Source organism: Triticum aestivum, chromosome 7D (assembly GCF_018294505.1).
Source record: "Triticum aestivum cultivar Chinese Spring chromosome 7D, IWGSC CS RefSeq v2.1, whole genome shotgun sequence".
In the NCBI taxonomy this organism is placed as follows: domain Eukaryota; kingdom Viridiplantae; phylum Streptophyta; class Magnoliopsida; order Poales; family Poaceae; genus Triticum; species Triticum aestivum.
This window is the reverse complement of record NC_057814.1, coordinates 454899582-454917581: the sequence shown is the minus strand read 5'-3', so window position 1 is coordinate 454917581 and position 18000 is coordinate 454899582. Positions and strand designations below refer to the sequence as shown.

Genomic DNA, 18000 nt, shown 5'->3' with positions numbered 1-18000 from the left:
ACGCACGAACATACTTATTGAGGTGTTCACTGAATACATTGCTTATTGCGCTTGCAAAAATGGCAAGTCCAAAATTTCCATTGGCTGAAGACCCAGCTTGCCAGGACCCGAAGAAGCTAGCAAACCCAGGCCCTCCAGGCCCATGCGGATCCATTTCGGCAGGAGAAACAACAACTGCTACTGAATGCTACTGCTAAAAAAACTGCTGTTGAATGCTAAACTACAGCTACATAGGAGCTCAACTGAAGCACTATTTCTTCTTGAGAACAATCAAACAAGTCCCATGATCATACTGCAGGAGACTAGTATAGGATCTGATCATACTAGCAGTTGGAGCAGAGGGGAAGAAGAATTTATAGGCCCATGGTGAGAGCAGATACTAGTGCTTGCACCTGCCGCTCCATGGATCATCCACTGGTCAGTCTCTTCCAAGCTCCAACTACTGTTCTCAACTCCCTTCCTAGTGCCTACTCCTGCCTTGCATCACAAGCGCAAATCCAGGGTTTAAAGTTCCCATTAAGGGATAGCAACCACATATATCATGTCGTGTCAGGAAAGTTTTTAAGTGCACTTGTGCTTACAAATTACGCTATACCATTCTTCACTAACAGCCTGGAGATCCAACAAAGAACTAATTGCAGACAACACTGACCAAGAACCTAAACAAGACCAGTCATTGCAGCTGCGCTGGGACAGGGAGGAAGCCGGCAAGAGTCTCACCTGCGTGATGATGACGATGAGGACGGCGACCGGAATGGCGAGGTAGATGGTGGACGGGACCGCAGGTCAGCGAGCTCGACGGCGACCAAGACGACGAACAAGATGCGGGAGGAACGCCGGCGGCAGCAGGCCAGCAGAGATGTTCAGGGGCAGCCGGCGGCGGCAGCAGGTCGGCAGAGATGGTCGGGAGCGGCCGATAGAGAAGGTCGGGGGATGCCGGGGGCGGCAAAGATGGCCGGCGGCGGAAGAAATCGTCGGGAGCGGCTACAGAGATCGTGGGGGGCGGCGGCAGAGATGGACTAGGGCAGCGCTGGGTCGACCCGTCTGGTCCATCGGGTCACACGGGGCCGGCTCCACTGAACCGTTTTATGATTCGAGGCCAACCCGCCTGGCCCATTGGCCTCGAGATTTCGGGCCGGGTCAGTGACCCAGCGGGCCAACCCGGCCCATTCCCATCTTGACTCTAGATGCATGCTGGATAGCGGTCGATGTGTGGAGTAATAGTAGTAGATGCAGAATCGTTTCGGTCTACTTGTCGCGGACGTGATGCCTATATACATGATCATGCCTAGATATTCTCATAACTATGCACTTTTCTATCAATTGCTTGACAGTAATTTGTTCACCCACCGTAATACTTATGCTATCTTGAGAGAAGCCACCAGTGAAACCTATGCCCCCCGGGTCTATTTTCCATCATATTAATCTCCCGTGAACTAGCTATTTCTGGCGTTGTTTATTTTGCAATCTTTACTTTTCAATCTATACAACAAAAATACCAAAAATATTTATCTTATTATCTCTATCAGATCTCACTTTTGCAAGTGGTCGTGAAGGGATTGACAACCCCTTTATCGCGTTGGTTGCAAGGTTCTTATTTGTTTGTGCAGGTACGAGGGATTTGCGTGTAGTCTCCTACTGGATTGATACCTTGGTTCTAAAAAACTGAGGGAAATACTTACGCTACTTTGCTGCATCACCCTTTCCTCTTCAAGGGAAAACCAACGCGTGCTCAAGAGGTAGCAATCGATGACGACGACACTGCCTTCCTTGTTGTCCCGAAGGCTTTGTAGAAGCCCCTGGGCACCTGGCTCCACATCCCCTTCCTCCTTCCATGTTGGTGGTTGTCTGCCGCTGGTGTGAAATTTGGTGGATGTGTTGTAGTTTGACGACCAGGTGATGCTCAGCGTGGGGCTAGAATAAGTTCTGCCGAAAGCACCAGGTGGAAGCCGACAACATCGTTTCTTCAAGCTCAACTCTTTGAGCTTCAACATCCGACAACCCTACTGTCGTGGATATGGGACACGGGTATCCTCATGGAGGTAGGCCGCTGCCCATCATGGGAGGTGGCCCAGCAGGCCGACTTAAACAGTTTGAATAAGACCTGGATTGCTATCCGTCTTGTAATAGAAAAGAGACTAGTCCTAATCCTACTAGGACTCTACATGTAAGCCAGCCCCTCCAACTTATATAAGGAGGGGCAGGGCACCCCAAGAGGGACAAGTTTCACAAGTTGAGACATACAAGTCAATAGCTCTCGAGATAGAGGTAGCGAAAGAGCACCCTTGTAATCGTGAGCATCATCATCATCAATATCAATAAAGCAGGATGTAGGTTTTTACCTCCACCGTGAGGGGCCGAACCTGAGTAAAATCTCGCGTCTCTCGTCCCACTCAACCCCTCTTAAGCTACCACATAGATGCATTGGCCTCACGACTAAGTCCTCACACTAAGGACATTTGCCGTCAATGCTACCTCCCTGTTACGCACAACCAAGTGAACTTTCTCAACTAAGTAGTACTCCCTCCGTAAAAATACATAAAAGCGTTTAGATCACTAAAGAACTACTTTAGTGATCTAAACACTTTTATATTTCTTTACGGAGGGAGTGGTAGTTTTAGTATTGTGTTTGCTGAAAACTATTCATATTTTGATTATGGAACATCACCCGTTGTTGTGCAGGGGAATCCTGCTGTCTTAAAATAGCATCTATTGTGGTTTCAACCCGTTATGTTAATAGTGTGCATGTTAGTGTTAATGTGTTGTGTTTGGATCTTGTCTTTAAATCATGTTGTTTAGGATAGTGTTCGTGCTGTCGCTCAGACATATCGTGATGAAATAGAAGGCCTGAAGGTGGCCTAAATTTGACGGGTCTGTCTAGGACACATCTAGATGTGACATAGTTATGTCACATCTAAGCTGATGTCCACTCTGTTTGTGGTCTATTTTTTCTTTTTAGTTTTTTTCTATTTCTTGATGTTGCATTATACATTGTGGGAGCTTAGATGTGACATCCTTAGTGAATTAAACAAACTGAAATTTGACACCTGAATATTTCAAATTCTCATCTCAGGTCAATACGTAGTTCTACAATGAAACCATTTTCTGACAGAAAAAAGGCAAAATCTGACTCCTCCATCTCTTTGATCGTGCGGTGGGCAATCCTTATCATATCCAGTCATCAACAACGCACAACGACTAGTCGTAGCGGACAGACACTATACTCATCGCTATACTCCCCCCTGTATAAAAGACCAACAGCGGTGGCAGCTCTCTTTCCCAGGTGAGCCAGCCAGCGAGTGCGCCACCACCACAACCCAGATCTCCGCCTCGCCGGCTGGCCACCCCCACCCCGACCACCACCATGCGGAGCACGGGGCCGGCGGCTACCGCGACGGTGACACGGGTGGCGCAGAGGGTGGTGGCCCCGTCGGCGCCCACGCCCGGCGGCGAGCTCCCGCTCTCCTGGCTCGACCGCTACCCCACGCAGCGCGCGCTCATCGAGTCCCTCCACGTCTTCAAGGGCCGCGCCGGCGACGAGGCCGCCGAGTCCCCGGTCAAGGCCATCGAGCGCGCCCTGGCCGCCGCGCTCGTGAGCTACTACCCCATCGCCGGCCGGCTCGCGCTGTCCGACGGCGGCGAGCTGGTCGTGGACTGTACCGGCGAGGGCGTGTGGTTCGTGGAGGCCACCGCGAGCTGCACCCTGGAGGAGGTGGACTACCTCGAGTACCCGCTCATGGTGCCCAAGGACGAGCTCCTGCCGCACCCCACCTACCCCGCCTCCGACCCCCTCGCCGAGGACTCCGTAATCCTTCTAGTCCAGGTAATAATTTAGCAAGACTGCAGAAAAATCCCCATTTGTGGTCCGGCGTGCGTGTGTTCTGGAACCTTTGGTTCTTCCAAGTCAACGGCATGGGTTGCAATGGCGCTTAATTGCTCGGCCCATTCCCCAATGCAGGTCACGCAGTTCGCGTGCGGCGGGTTCGTGGTCGGGTTCCGGTTCAGCCACGCCGTCGCGGACGGCCCCGGCGCGGCGCAGTTCATGTCGGCGATGGGCGAGATCGCTCGCGGGCGGGCCGCGCCGTCGCTGATGCCGGCGTGGGGCCGCGAGGCGATCCCGAGCCCGCCGGCCGCGTCCGTGGGCCCGCTCCCGGTCCCGACGGAGCTCCGGCTGCAGTACCTGGCCATGGACATCTCCACCGACTACATCGACCACTTCAAGGCCCGGTTCCTGGAGGAGACGGGGCACCGGTGCAGCGCGTTCGAGGTGCTGATCGCCAAGGCGTGGCAGGCCCGCACCCGCGCCGCCGGGTTCGCGAGGGGCTCCCCCGTGCACGTGTGCTTCGCCATGAACGCGCGCCCCGCGCTCCGCCCCCGCGCGCTGCCCGACGGGTTCTACGGCAACTGCTACTACATCATGCGCGTGTCGGCGCCGGCCGAGGCCGTGTCGGACGCGCCGCTGAACGACGTGGTCCGGCTGATCCGCGAGGGAAAGAAGCGGCTCCCGTCCGAGTTCGCGCGGTGGAGCCGCGGGGAGATGGGCGACGGCGGGGACCCGTACCGCATCACGTCCGACTACCGGACGCTGCTGGTGTCGGACTGGTCGCGGCTCGGGTTCGCGGAGGTGGACTATGGGTGGGGCGCCCCCGTGCACGTGGTGCCCCTCACCAACCTGGACTACATCGCGACGTGCATCCTGGTCTGCCCCTCCGCGCACAAGCCCGGCGCGCGCCTCATCACCCAGTGCGTCGCCGCCGACGGCGTCGACGCCTTCCACCGGGACATGATGCGGCTCGACTGATTGGTCACCCACCCGATCAGTTCCGGCGGGTGCCGTTGCCAACGGCCAGTAGTTGTCGGCCGGAGAACAGAGGAGAATATTCTACTGCAACACCACGATACATACATAAAATACGTGTTGTAACCGTTTGATTTATTCGTTCCATTCGATTAAATTCGTTTTGCCAGTTAGGAGTACATGACATGATGCGAAGTTGTTGCTTGCGATTCGGGTTGTGAGTGTGAAAGAAGAGCTGTAACGATCGAGACGTCGAGTTGGTGGGGAGCCACTGTCTCCTCCCGCCTAAGCAAAGCAAAGCAGGAGTAAGTAAGCAAGTTGTTTGTCACTTGGCACCGGCTTCATCTATGTCCTGTCAGGCCATCGCGATCTTGGTTTGTTATAAGCCCCAGTGGCGGTAGCGTGCGTGGCCTCGCGGGGTTAAAAGGTGTTCTTTGCTTCTGGAGGGGGTTTGAACTTGATCTCACTTGCTTTTGTTGCGCCTGGCGTGACGGAGATTAGAAGGCATGCGTGTGCTGGTTTGTTCGGCGATTCGGTTCGGTGGTTGGACAAAGAAGAGAGCCCTTGTTCCTTCCAGAAGTGCCTGGCTGGCTGGAAGCATCTCTCGACTCTGTGCTGTGTGAGTTGCACAGGCTGCCCGGGCAGCCCGGCTGCTGCTGCGTGCCGTGTCTCGTTTTGTTTGGCCAAGTTCGGCACAGCCAGCTTAAACCTCGCCTTTCTAGGCGCAAGAATTGAATTGACGGGTACCCAACTGCCCTCGGGCTTCCCGTCTCTGTCGGTGCGGTGCGCATGTGCCTGCTCTGCTCAACAAAGACCGTCCATCTAAAAGAAGAAAAACAGAGCCCGCAGGGACGCGTGCGCGCTGTTGCCTTTCCCTGTGCCGTGTACTACTTGTCGCAGTGTAACGTTCGGCGACACGCGGGCGGCTTCCTTCAGAGAAACACGACGAACGTCACGTAATGTCACCAAAAAGCTAAGAGTCTCTTCAAGCCACCTATCGGTCACATTCAGATGCATAAAGATGATCGGGATGTTAGCTGACTTGTTTACATGCTGAATATCAAACAAAGTAAAATTATTACATAGCTTTCCTATCTCTAACAATAAAGGAGCCACAATTGAACGTCACCATCTCCAAGCAATTAGTTTCCATTACCACCTGCGAGAATCCTCGAAGAGAAGCGAACCGAACTCCATCTCGTAGTGATAAACCCTCCATAATCAAGGGATCAGAGATGCCCAAATATGGTTTGCAACATGCTCCCAGGAGCGCCGAAGAGGATCGAGCCACCCCTCCCGCACCGCCCCTGCCATCAGCAAAGTTCAAGGCACCGTCCGTAGTGATTTTGACGACACCCTCATCAGGTGGTCTCCACCCGAATCCATGTAGGATCATCGAATCTCGACGTGGTAAATGAAGGAGGGCGATCGCCTCCTTGGTCGCCCTGATCGTAGCCGTAGGATTCCTCCCCTCTTCGCCGTGTTTGATCCGGTTCCGGGAGTGCCATATAGACCACATTATCGTGTTGATCTTGGCGCGGTCATCATCTGTAAACCGAGGATCACATGTGATATCCTGCGCCCATGAGTCTGGATGAAGACGAGGCAATCTGAGGCCAAACCAAGCACCCGCTTCCTCCCAGAAGCTTTTTGCATGTGAACAGTGTATGACTGCATGCTCCAGATTTTCATCCATAGCCAAACAAACTTTGCATCACGAATCTCTGCAATATGTCGATAGTTAAGAGTGGCCTCATCTAGGAGAATTCCACGAAGAACCCTCCACCAGAACACTCTAACCTTCGGAATGACATTCAATTTCCATAGGGATTTCCACAACTGTGTATCATCCTCTGAGGTTTCGGTAGTCGTCCCTTCCTCTAGAGCAACAAGTTCTTTCTGAGTCACGAGAGCACGGTACACCGTCTTCACAGTATAGTTCCCCGATCTTTCAAATGCCCATGCAAGAAAATCATCTCCTCCTCCTTGCCGAATAGGAATATTCAATATTGCTTCAGCATCAGGAGCAATGAAAGTATGCCGAACAAGCTCTTGTCTCCACGACCAATTAGATGGATCAATAAGCTCAGACACACGCTCAATAGTCGTATGTTGTGGCCGAAAAATAGGAGACATAGATATTGTACCTGGGATCCACTTATCGTTCCAGACCGATATGGAGGAGCCATCGCCCATTCGAGAGATCAGTCCGGATCGAAGGGCTTCCCTCCCCGCCATGATCGCCCTCCAAGTGGCCGACGCCGACTTGGGTATAGTAGCATGCATGAAGTCGGTGTCGGGGAAGTAGCGGCCCTTCAAAACTCTTGCACAAAGGGAATTCGGGTTGGTGAGGAAGCGCCACCCGTGTTTGCCCAACATAGCAAGATTGAAAAGATGCGAGTCTCTGAACCCCATCCCGCCCTTACACTTGGGTGTAGCTAGCTCCTTCCAGGACACCCAATGCAATGATTTCTTGTCAAGAGAGCTACTCCAAAAATATTTGGTCATTGGTGAAGTAAGACTCTTACAAACTTTCTTGGTCAGTAGGAAAGTACTCATTGGATAAGTAGGAATAGATTGAACGACAGATTTGAGAAGAGTCTCTCGACCTGCACACGCCAATAATTTTTCCGACCAGCCTTGTATTTCCCCGCGAGCTCTTTCGCTGATGTGATCAAATGTGCCGCTGGTGATCCGACCAACATCAGTAGGGAGCCCCAGGTATTTCTCACTGAATGCTTGCACATGGATATTCAATGTTGCTTGCAGAACCTGCCTCAACGAGTGAAGAGTGTTAGTACTGAAATATATCGAGCTTTTATCACGATTAACACTTTGGCCCGAAGCCTCTCCATAGATCCTAAGAATCTCATTGAGTCTGAGAGCACTTGGATTACTTGCATTGATGAAAATCAAACTATCATCTGCAAATAATAAATGTGTGACCCATGGTGATCTATAACTCACCCTCAGACCCCTGTCGATGGTTACTCCATTGTAATATTTTAACAATGAGGAAAAACCTTCTGCACATAGCAGAAAAAGATATGGTGAAATTGGATCACCTTGTCGGAATCCTCTGGATGGTGTGAAGTATGGTAATAGTTCACCGTTGACACACACCGAGAAACGCACCGAGGAGACACACTTCATTATTAATCTAACAAAGCTCGTACAGAAACCCAGCCGAGCTAGTATAGCTTCGAGATAGTGCCACTCAACGCGGTCATATACTTTCATCATATCAAGCTTGACCGCGCATGAAAAATTCTTGCCCTTCTTCCTCCGCCTCATCGTATGTACGCTTTCATACGCAACTAGAACACTGTCGGTAATGAGGCGGCCGAGAACAAAAGCACTTTGCTCTTCGCTGATAACCTCGTCCATAATACATCTCAAGCGATTGGTGATCGCCTTTGCTGCAATCTTGTACAAAACTGGGCACAATGCAATAGGACGATGTTGTGATATTGATTGGGGGTGTCTGACCTTGGGGATGAGGGTAATAGAAGTATCATTCAGTCCCGATGGCAGCTCCCCCCCCCCATTGAGAAAATCAAGCACTGCCTGGGTTATGTCATTACCAAGTAAATCCCAATGACGCTGATAAAAACCTGCAGTAAAACCATCAACACCGGGTGCCTTCGAGGGAGCCATTTGAAACAGCGCCACTTTGACTTCCTCCGGGGTGTAGGGTTTGGATAGTTCAATGTTCATCGTTTGTGTCACCTTGACCGGCACATGCAATAACAATAGCTGGGGGTCGGCAAAACCCTGTGATTCATATAACCGTTAGTAGAAAGTTTGCACCTCCACCTTATCCTCATCTCCACTAGCACAAACGGTGCCATCAGCTCGACGTAAATATGAGATTTTATTCATACGTTGGTGCTGAGCTGCTTGCACCTGAAAATATGATGTGTTGCGATCGCCCTCACGGAGCCACGGAACTCTCGAACGCTGTCGAGTCCATACCTCCTCTTGATGCAGGGCCTCCTTCAGTTTTTTAACAATGCTTTTCTCCTCATCCGAAGGCCCAGCTCCTATAGCCTGACACTGAACGCGGTTAAGACGTTGTTGGAGTTGTCTGACAGTACGTGCCAGACACCCAAACTCCTTCAAACTCCACGGCTCTAAGGTTGACTGCAAGGTGCCAAGAGCCGATGCAATGCCTTGGAGGCCCGGAGTCCGTGGTATGCCCCGCCAAGTCTCGGCTATTAGGCGGTCATAATCTGTATGAGTCTGCCAAACATTTTCATATTGGAATTGTTTCTTGGCCATAGGCCGATCTGACAGTACCTCTTTTATTTCCGCTATCACAAAACAATGATCAGACTCAACTGAAGGAAGATGTCTTACCCGAATGTGATGAAAAAGCTGTCGGAATTCCTCGTTCGCAAAAGCTCGATCTAACCGTGCCTTGACATTTGCATCTCCTGTTTGATGATTATCCCATGTGTAGGCCGTGCCAGACCAGCCCAGATCTTGGAAGGAGATGTCATCCACAACCTCCCAGAACGCTCTCATGTGAGTTTCAGACCGTGCCGCTTTGCTGAAGTGCTCACATGCATACAAAGTTTCATTAAAATCTCCCATGCACAACCATGCACTATGGGGTATGTTATACAAAGTACGCAAGAACCGCCAACTGTGATGTCTCTCTTCCGCTCGCAGTGCTCCGTAAAAACCAGTGAAACGCCAAACAGAAGCGTTATTATTATTGCTATGAACCAGTACATCAATATGATTCTTACTAAAATTTCTCAAATCAACGGTCACATCTTTGGACCAAAAAAGACCTATGCCGCCACTAAGGCTGACAATGTCAACCGCAAAACTACCTGCAAAACCAAGCGTATACTTCAGATCCTCAACTCTTTTTGCCTTGATTTTTGTTTCCATTACAAAGAGAAGCGAGGGGCCTTCAAGCTTCACGATACTGTGAAGCTCCCGAACTTCCTCGGGGTTCCCAAGCCCCCGGCAGTTCCAGCTTAAAACACTCATTGTGACGGGCAGGACCGCGACACGGTCTCTGCCGAGTTATCTGGTGTGGGCTTCTTCTTCTTTGGTTCACGAGCAAAGTCATCCTCCTCTGTATCATTACTAGCTGAGGTTGGGTCCTTGATGCTTGCACTCGCGTCCCCAACAGGATCGTCCAAACTCCCATCTGTAAGCAACAAGGGTTTTGCCACGGGTTTGTAAACTTGATGTGGAGCATCTTTTCTCTTTGGTGGCTGCTTATTCTTCATAGGAGATATCAGTTCCTCCCCAGGTTCCTTGTTAGTGCTAGAATTCCTTGTGGTTGGCTTGCTATGATTCTTTGGTTCCCTGGAGGAATTGTCGCTGGCCAAACGGAAGCTCACCCTTGGCATCGCGTGAGCCCGGAGTAGCACAATAGAGCTCCGAGTGCCCTAATCTACCACAAGAGAAACAAAAATAGGGCAGCTGTTCATATTGAATGTCATACAAGTCCATCTTCTTTCTCCTGGCAGAATCGATCAAAATCCACCTTCTCAAAGGCTTGTCTACCTCAATTGATATCCTTGCTCTCAGAAACCCACCATTATGATCAAACTTGACAAACTGGGCGTTCTTATCCATCTGCTTCGCAATCGGCATCCACCACGCCTCATCCCTTAGGTTATAGGGTAGATCCATAACCCTAGCCCAAATCTGCAGACGATCGAACTAGACCTCATCAGGCCGCATACACTCATCAATCTCAGCCAACACCATGGCGTTCTTGCTGATGTTGAAGGAAATATGCCCTAGAGGCAATAATAAAGTTATTATTTATTTCCTTATATCATGATAAATGTTTATTATTCATGCTAGAATTGTATTAACCGGAAACTTAGTACATGTGTGAATACATAGACAAACAGAGTGTCACTAGTATGCCTCTAGCTTGACTAACTCGTTGAATCAAAGATGGTTAAGTTTCCTAGCCATAGACATGAGTTGTCATTTGATTAACGGGATCACATCATTAGGAGAATGATGTGATTGACTTGACCCATTCCGTTAGCTTAGCACTTGATCGTTTAGTATTCTGCTATTGCTTTCTTCATGACTTATACATGTTCCTATGACTATGAGATTATGCAACTCCCGTTTACCGAAGGAACACTTTGTGTGCTACCAAACGTCACAATGTAACTGGGTGATTATAAATGTGCTCTACAGGTGTCTCCAAAGGTACTTGTTGGGTTGGCGTATTTCGAGATTAGGATTTGTCACTCCGATTGTCGGAGAGGTATCTCTGTGCCCACTCAGTAATGCACATCACTATAAGCCTTGCAAGCATTGTAACTAATGAGTTAGTTGCGGGATGATGTATTACGGAACGAGCAAAGAGACTTGCCGGTAACGAGATTGAACTAGGTATTGAGATACCGACGATCGAATCTCGGGCAGGTAACATACCGATGACAAAGGGAACAACGTATGTTGTTATGCGGTCTGACCGATAAAGATCTTCGTAGAATATGTAGGAGCCAATATGGGCATCCAGGTTCCGCTATTGGTTATTGACCAGAGAAGTGTCTCGGTCATGTCTACATAGTTCTCGAACCCGTAGGGTCCGCACGCTTAACGTTCGTTGACGATATAGTATTGTATGAGTTATGTATGTTGGTAACCGAATATTATTCAGAGTCCCGGATGAGATCACGGACATGACGAGGAGCTCCGGAATGGTCCGGAGGTAAAGATTTATATATAGGATGATATGGTTCGGCCAAGGGGTGAAGCCCACGAGGCTTTAGGTCGGTGCAAAAGGAGTTTTGCGGAGGCCAGGGGGCCAAGCGTCGGAGACCCTGGCGTCTGGCCCTGGGCCAGACGCCGAGGCCCATGGCGTCTGGGCCAGACGCCAAGGATTGTAGTGTTTGGTCCTGGAGTCCGAGTGGGACTCTTGCCTTTCGGGCAAAACCGACTTTGAGGAGGCTTTTGCTCCAAGTTTCGACCCCAGGGCCCAACATATAAATAGAGGGGTAGGGCTAGCACCAAAGACACATCAAGAAACACCAAGCCGTGTGCCAGCAACCCCATCCCCTCTAGTTTATCCTCCGTCATAGTTTTCGTAGTGCTTAGGCGAAGCCCTGCGAAGATTGTTCTTCACCAACACCGTCACCACGCCGTCGTGCTGCCGGAACTCATCTACTACTTCGCTCGTCTTGCTGGATCAAGAAGGCGAGGACGTCATCAAGCTGAATGTGTGCAGAACTCGGAGGTGCCGTGCGTTCGGTACTTGGATCAGTCGGATCGTGAAGACGTACGACTACATCAACCGCGTTGATAAACGCTTTCGCTTACGGTCTACGTACGAGGGTACGTAGACAACACTCTCCCCTCCCGTTGCTATGCATCACCATGATCTTGCGTGTGCGTAGGAAAATTTTGAAATTACTACGTTCCCCAACAGTGGCATCCGAGCCAGGTTTTATGCGTAGATGTTATATGCACGAGTAGAACACAAGTGAGTTGTGGGCGATACAAGTCATACTGCTTACCAGCATGTCATACTTTGGTTTGGAGGTATTTTTGGATGAAGCGGCCCGGACCGACATTACGCGTACGCTTACGCGAGACTGGTTTTACCGCCGTGCTTTGCACACAGGTGACTAGCGGGTGTCAGTTTCTCCAACTTTAGTTGAACCGAGTGTGGCTACGCTCGGTCCTTGAGAAGGTTAAAACAGCACTAACTTGATGAACTATCGTTGTGGTTTTGATGCGTAGGTAAGAACGGTTCTTACTCAGCCTGTAGCAGCCACGTAAAACTTGCAACAACAAAGTAGAGGACGTCTAACTTGTTTTTGCAGGGCATTTTGTGATGTGATATGGTCAAGACATGATGCTAAATTTTATTGTATGAGATGATCATGTTTTGTAACCGAGTTATCGGCAAGTGGCAGGAGCCATATGGTTGTCGCTTTATTGTATGCAATGCAATTGCCCTGTGATTGCTATACTTTATCACTAAGCGGTAGCGATAGTCGTAGAAGCAATAGTTGGCAAGACAACAACGATGCTACGATGGAGATCAAGGTGTCGCGCCGGTGACGATGGTGATCATGACGGTGCTTCGAAGATGGAGATCACAAGCACAAGATGATGATGGTCATATCATACCACTTATATTGATTGCATGTGATGTTTATCTTTTATGCATCTTATTTTGCTTAGATCGATGGTAGCATTATAAGATGATCTCTCACTAAATTTCAAGGTATAAGTGTTCTCCCTGAGTATGCACCGTTGCGAAAGTTCTTCGTGCTGAGACACCACGTGATGATCGGGTGTGATAAGCTCTACGTTCAAATACAACGGGTGCAAAACAGTTGCACACGCGGAATACTCAGGTTAAACTTGACGAGCCTAGCATATGCAGATATGGCCTCGGAACACTGAGACCGAAAGGTCGAGCGTGAATCATATAGTAGATATGATCAACATAGTGACGTTCACCATTGAAACTACTCCATCTCACGTGATGATCGGACATGGTTTAGTTGATATGAATCACGTGATCACTTAGATGATTAGAGGGATGTCTATCTAAGTGGGAGTTCTTAAGTAATATGATTAATTGAACTTTAATTTATCATGAACTTAGTCCTGGTAGTATTAGCATATCTATGTTGTAGATCAATAGCTCGCGTTTAGCTCCCCTATTTTATTTTTGATATGTTCCTAGAGAAAACTAAGTTGAAAAATGTTAGTAGCAATGATGCGGATTGGATCCGTGATCGGAGGTTTATCCTCATTGCTGCACAGAAGAATTATGTCCTTGATGCACCACTAGGTGACAGACCTATTGCAGGAGCAGATGCAGACGCTATGAATGTTTGGCGAGCTCAATATGATGACTACTTGATAGTTTAGTGCACCATGCTTAACGGCTTAGAATCGGGACTTCAAAGACGTTTTGAACGTCATGGACCATATGAGATGTTCCAGGAGTTGAGTTAATATTTCAAGCAAATACCCGAGTTGAGAGATATGAAGTCTCCAACAAGTTCTATAGCTAAAAGATGGAGGAGAATAGCTCAAGCAGTGAGCATGTGCTCAGATTGTCTGGGTACTACAATCGCTTGAATCAAGTGGGAGCTAATCTTCCAGATAAAATAGTGATTGACAGAATTCTCTAGTCACCATCACCAAGTTAGTAGAACTTCGTGATGAACTATAATATGCAAGGGATAACGGAAACGATTCCCAAGCTCTTCGTGATGCTGAAATCGACGAAGGTAGAAATCAATAAAAGCATCAAGTGTTGATGGTTGACCAGACCACTAGTTTCAAGAAAAAGGGCAAAGGGAAGAAGGGGAACTTCAAAGAAGAACGGCAAGCAAGTTGCTGCTCAAATGAAGAAACCCAAGTCTGGACCTAAGCCTGAGACTGAGTGCTTCTACTGCAAAGGGACTAGTCACTAGAAGCAGAACTGCCCCAAGTATTTGGCGGATAAGAAGGATGGCAAAGTGAACAAAGGTGTATTTGATATACATGTTATTGATGTGTACTTTACTAGTGTTTATAGCAACCCCTCAGTATTTGATACCAGTTCAGTTGCTAAGATTAGTAACTCGAAACGGGAGACTAGTTAAGGGTGAAGTGACGATGTGTGTTGGAAGTGGTTCCAAGATTGATATGATCATCATCACACACTCCCTATACTTTCGGGATTAGTGTTGAACCTAAATAAGTGTTATTTGGTGTTTACGTTGAGCAAGAATATGATTTGATCATGTTTATTGCAATACGGTTATTCATTTTAGTTAGAGAACAATTGTTGTTCCATTTACATGAATAAAACCTTCTATGGTCATACACACCAATGAAAATAGTTTGTTGGATCTCGATCGTAGTGATACACATATTCATAATATTGAAGCCAAAAGATGCAAAGTTAATAATGATAGTGCAACTTATTTGTGGCACTGCCGTTTAGGTCATATTGGTGTAAAGCGCATGAAGAAACTCCATGCTGATGGGCTTTTGGAATCACTTGATTATGAATCAGTTGATGCTTGCGAACCATGCCTCATGGGCAAGATGACTAAGACTCCGTTCTCCGGAACAATGGAGCGAACAACAGACTTGTTGGAAATAATACATACTGATGTATGCAGTCCGATGAGTGTTGAGGCTCGCGGCGGGTATCGTTATTTTCTGACCTTCACAGATGATTTGAGCAGATATGGGTATATCTACTTGATGAAACATAAGTCTGAAACATTTGAAAAGTTCAAAGAATTTCAGAGTGAAGTGTAAAATCATCGTAACAAGAAAATAAAGTTTCTACGATTTGATCGCGGAGATGAATATTGAGTTACGAGTTTGGTCTTCAATTAAAAACAATGTGGAATAGTTTCACAAATTCATGCTGCCTGGAACACCACAGTAATGGTGTATCCGAACATCGTAACTGTACTTTATTAGATATGGTGCAATCTATGATGTCTCTTACCGATTTACCACTATCGTTTTGGGGTTATACATTAGAGACAGCTGCATTCACGTTAAATAGGGCACCATCTAAATCCGTTGAGATGATATGAACTGTGGTTTGGCAAGAAACCAAAGTTGTTGTTTCTTAAAGTTTGGGGTTGCGATGCTTATGTGAAAAAGTTTCATCCTGATAAGCTCAAACCCAAATCGGAGAAATGTGTCTTCATAGGATACCCAAAGGAGACAGTTGGGTACACCTTCTATCACAGATCTGAAGGCAAGACATTCGTTGCTTAGAGTGGATCCTTTCTAGAGAAGGAGTTTCTCGCGAAAGAAGTGAGTGGGAGGAAAGTAGAATTTGATGAGGTAACTGTACCTGTTCCCTTATTGGAAAGTAGTTCATCACAGAAATTTGTTCCTGTGACTCCTATACCAATTAGTGAGGAATCTAATGATGATGATCATGTAACTTCAGATCAAGTTACTACCGAACCTCGTAGGTAAACCAGAGTGAGATCTGCACGAGAGTGGTACGGTAATCCTGTTCTGGAGGTCATGTTTCTTGACCATGACGAACCTACGAACTATGAGGAAGCGATGATGAGCCCAGATTCCGTGAAATGGTTTGAGGCCATGAAATCTGAGATGGGATCCATGTATGAGAACAAAGTGTGGACTTTGGTTGACTTGCCCGATGATCGGCAAGCCATAGAAAATAAATGGATCTTCAAGAGGAAGACGGACGCTGATAGTAGTGTTACTATGTACAAATCTAGACTTGTTGAAAAAGGTTTTGACAAAGTTCAAGGTGTTGACTACGATGAGATTTTCTCACTCGTAGCGATGCTTAAGTCTGTCCGAATCATGTTAGCAAATTGCCACATTTTATGAAATCTGGCAAATGGATGTCAAAACTACATTCCTTAATGGATTTCTTAAAGAAGAGTTGTATATGATACAACCAGAAGGTTTTGTCAATCCTAAAGGTGCTAACAAAATGTGCAAGCTCCAACGATCCATCTATGGACTGGTGCAAGCATCTCGGAGCTGGAATATACGCTTTGATGAGTTGATCAAAGCATATAGTTTTATACAGACTTGCGGTGAAGCCTGTATTTACAAGAAAGTGAGTGGGAGCACTACAACATTTCTGATAAGTATATGTGAATGACGTATTGATGATCGGAAATAATGTAGAATTTTTCTGAAAAGCATAAAGGAGTATTTGAAAAGGAGTTTTTCAAAGAAAGACCTCGATGAAGCTACTTACATGTTGAGCATCAAGATCTATAGAGATAGATCAAGACGCTTGATAAGTTTTTTCAATGAGTACATGCCTTGACAAGATTTTGAAGTAGTTCAAAATGGAACAGTCAAAGAAAGAGTTCTTGGCTGTGTTACAAGGTGTGAAATTGAGTAAGACTCAAAGCCCGACCACGACAGAAGATAGAAAGAGAATGAAAGTCATTCCCTATGCCTCAGCCATAGGTTCGATAAAGTATGCCATGTTGTGTACCAAATCTATTGTATACCCTATACTGAGTTTGGCAAGGGAGTACAATAGTGATCTAGGAGTAGATCACTGAACAACGATCAAAATTATCCTTAGTGGAATAAGGATATGTTTCTCGATTATGGAGGTGACAAAAGGTTCGTCGTAAAGAGTTACGTCAACGCAAGTTTTGACACTGATCCAGATGACTCTAAGTCTCAATCTGGATACATATTGAAAGTGGGAGCAATTAGCTAAAGTAGTTCTGTGCAGAGCATTGTAAACATAGAAATTTGCAAAATACATACGGATCTAAATGTGGCAGACCCGTTGACTAAACTTCTCTCACAAGCAAAACATGATCACACCTTAGTACTCTTTGGGTATTAATCACATAGCGATGTGAACTAGATTATTGACTCTAGTAAACCCTTTGGGCGTTGGTCACATGACAATGTGAACTATGGGTGTTAATCATATGGTGATGTGAAATATTGGTGTTAAATCACATGGCGATGTGAACTAGATTATTGACTCTAGTGCAAGTGGGAGACTGAAGGAAATATGCCCTAGAGGCAATAATAAAGTTATTATTTATTTCCTTATATCATGATAAATGTTTATTATTCATGCTAGAATTGTATTAACTGGAAACTTAGTACATGTGTGAATACATAGACAAACAGAGTGTCACTAGTATGCCTCTACTTGACTAACTCGTTGAATCAAAGATGGTTAAGTTTCCTAGCCATAGACATGAGTTGTCATTTGATTAACGGGATCACATCATTAGGAGAATGATGTGATTGATTTGACCCATTCCGTTAGCTTAGCACTTGATCGTTTAGTATTCTGCTATTGCTTTCTTCATGACTTATACATGTTCCTATGACTATGAGATTATGCAACTCCCGTTTACCGGAGGAACACTTTGTGTGCTACCAAACGTCACAACGTAACTGGATGATTATAAAGGTGCTCTACAGGTGTCTCCAAAGGTACTTGTTGGGTTGGCGTATTTCGAGATTAGGATTTGTCACTCCGATTATCGGAGAGGTATCTCAGGGCCCACTCAGTAATGCACATCACTATAAGCCTTGCAAGCATTGTAACTAATGAGTTAGTTGCGGGATGATGTATTACGGAACGAGTAAAGAGACTTGCCTGTAACAAGATTGAACTAGGTATTGAGATACCGACGATCGAATCTTGGGCAAGTAACATACCGATGACAAAGGGAACAACGTATGTTGTTATGCGG

General features: G+C 47.2%; 1 protein-coding gene across 1 annotated transcript; it reads left to right on the top strand.

Annotated features, from left to right (window-relative positions):
• Nucleotides 1–3137: 3137 nt before the first annotated feature.
• Nucleotides 3138–5126, top strand: LOC123165899 (acyl transferase 7). The gene is made up of 2 exons (XM_044583641.1): nt 3138–3823; nt 3959–5126. The coding sequence occupies exons 1-2, from the start codon at nt 3365–3367 to the stop codon at nt 4799–4801; spliced, it is 1302 nt and encodes a 433-aa protein (XP_044439576.1). The 5' UTR covers nt 3138–3364; the 3' UTR covers nt 4802–5126.
• The last annotated feature ends 12874 nt before the right edge of the window (nt 5127–18000 follow it).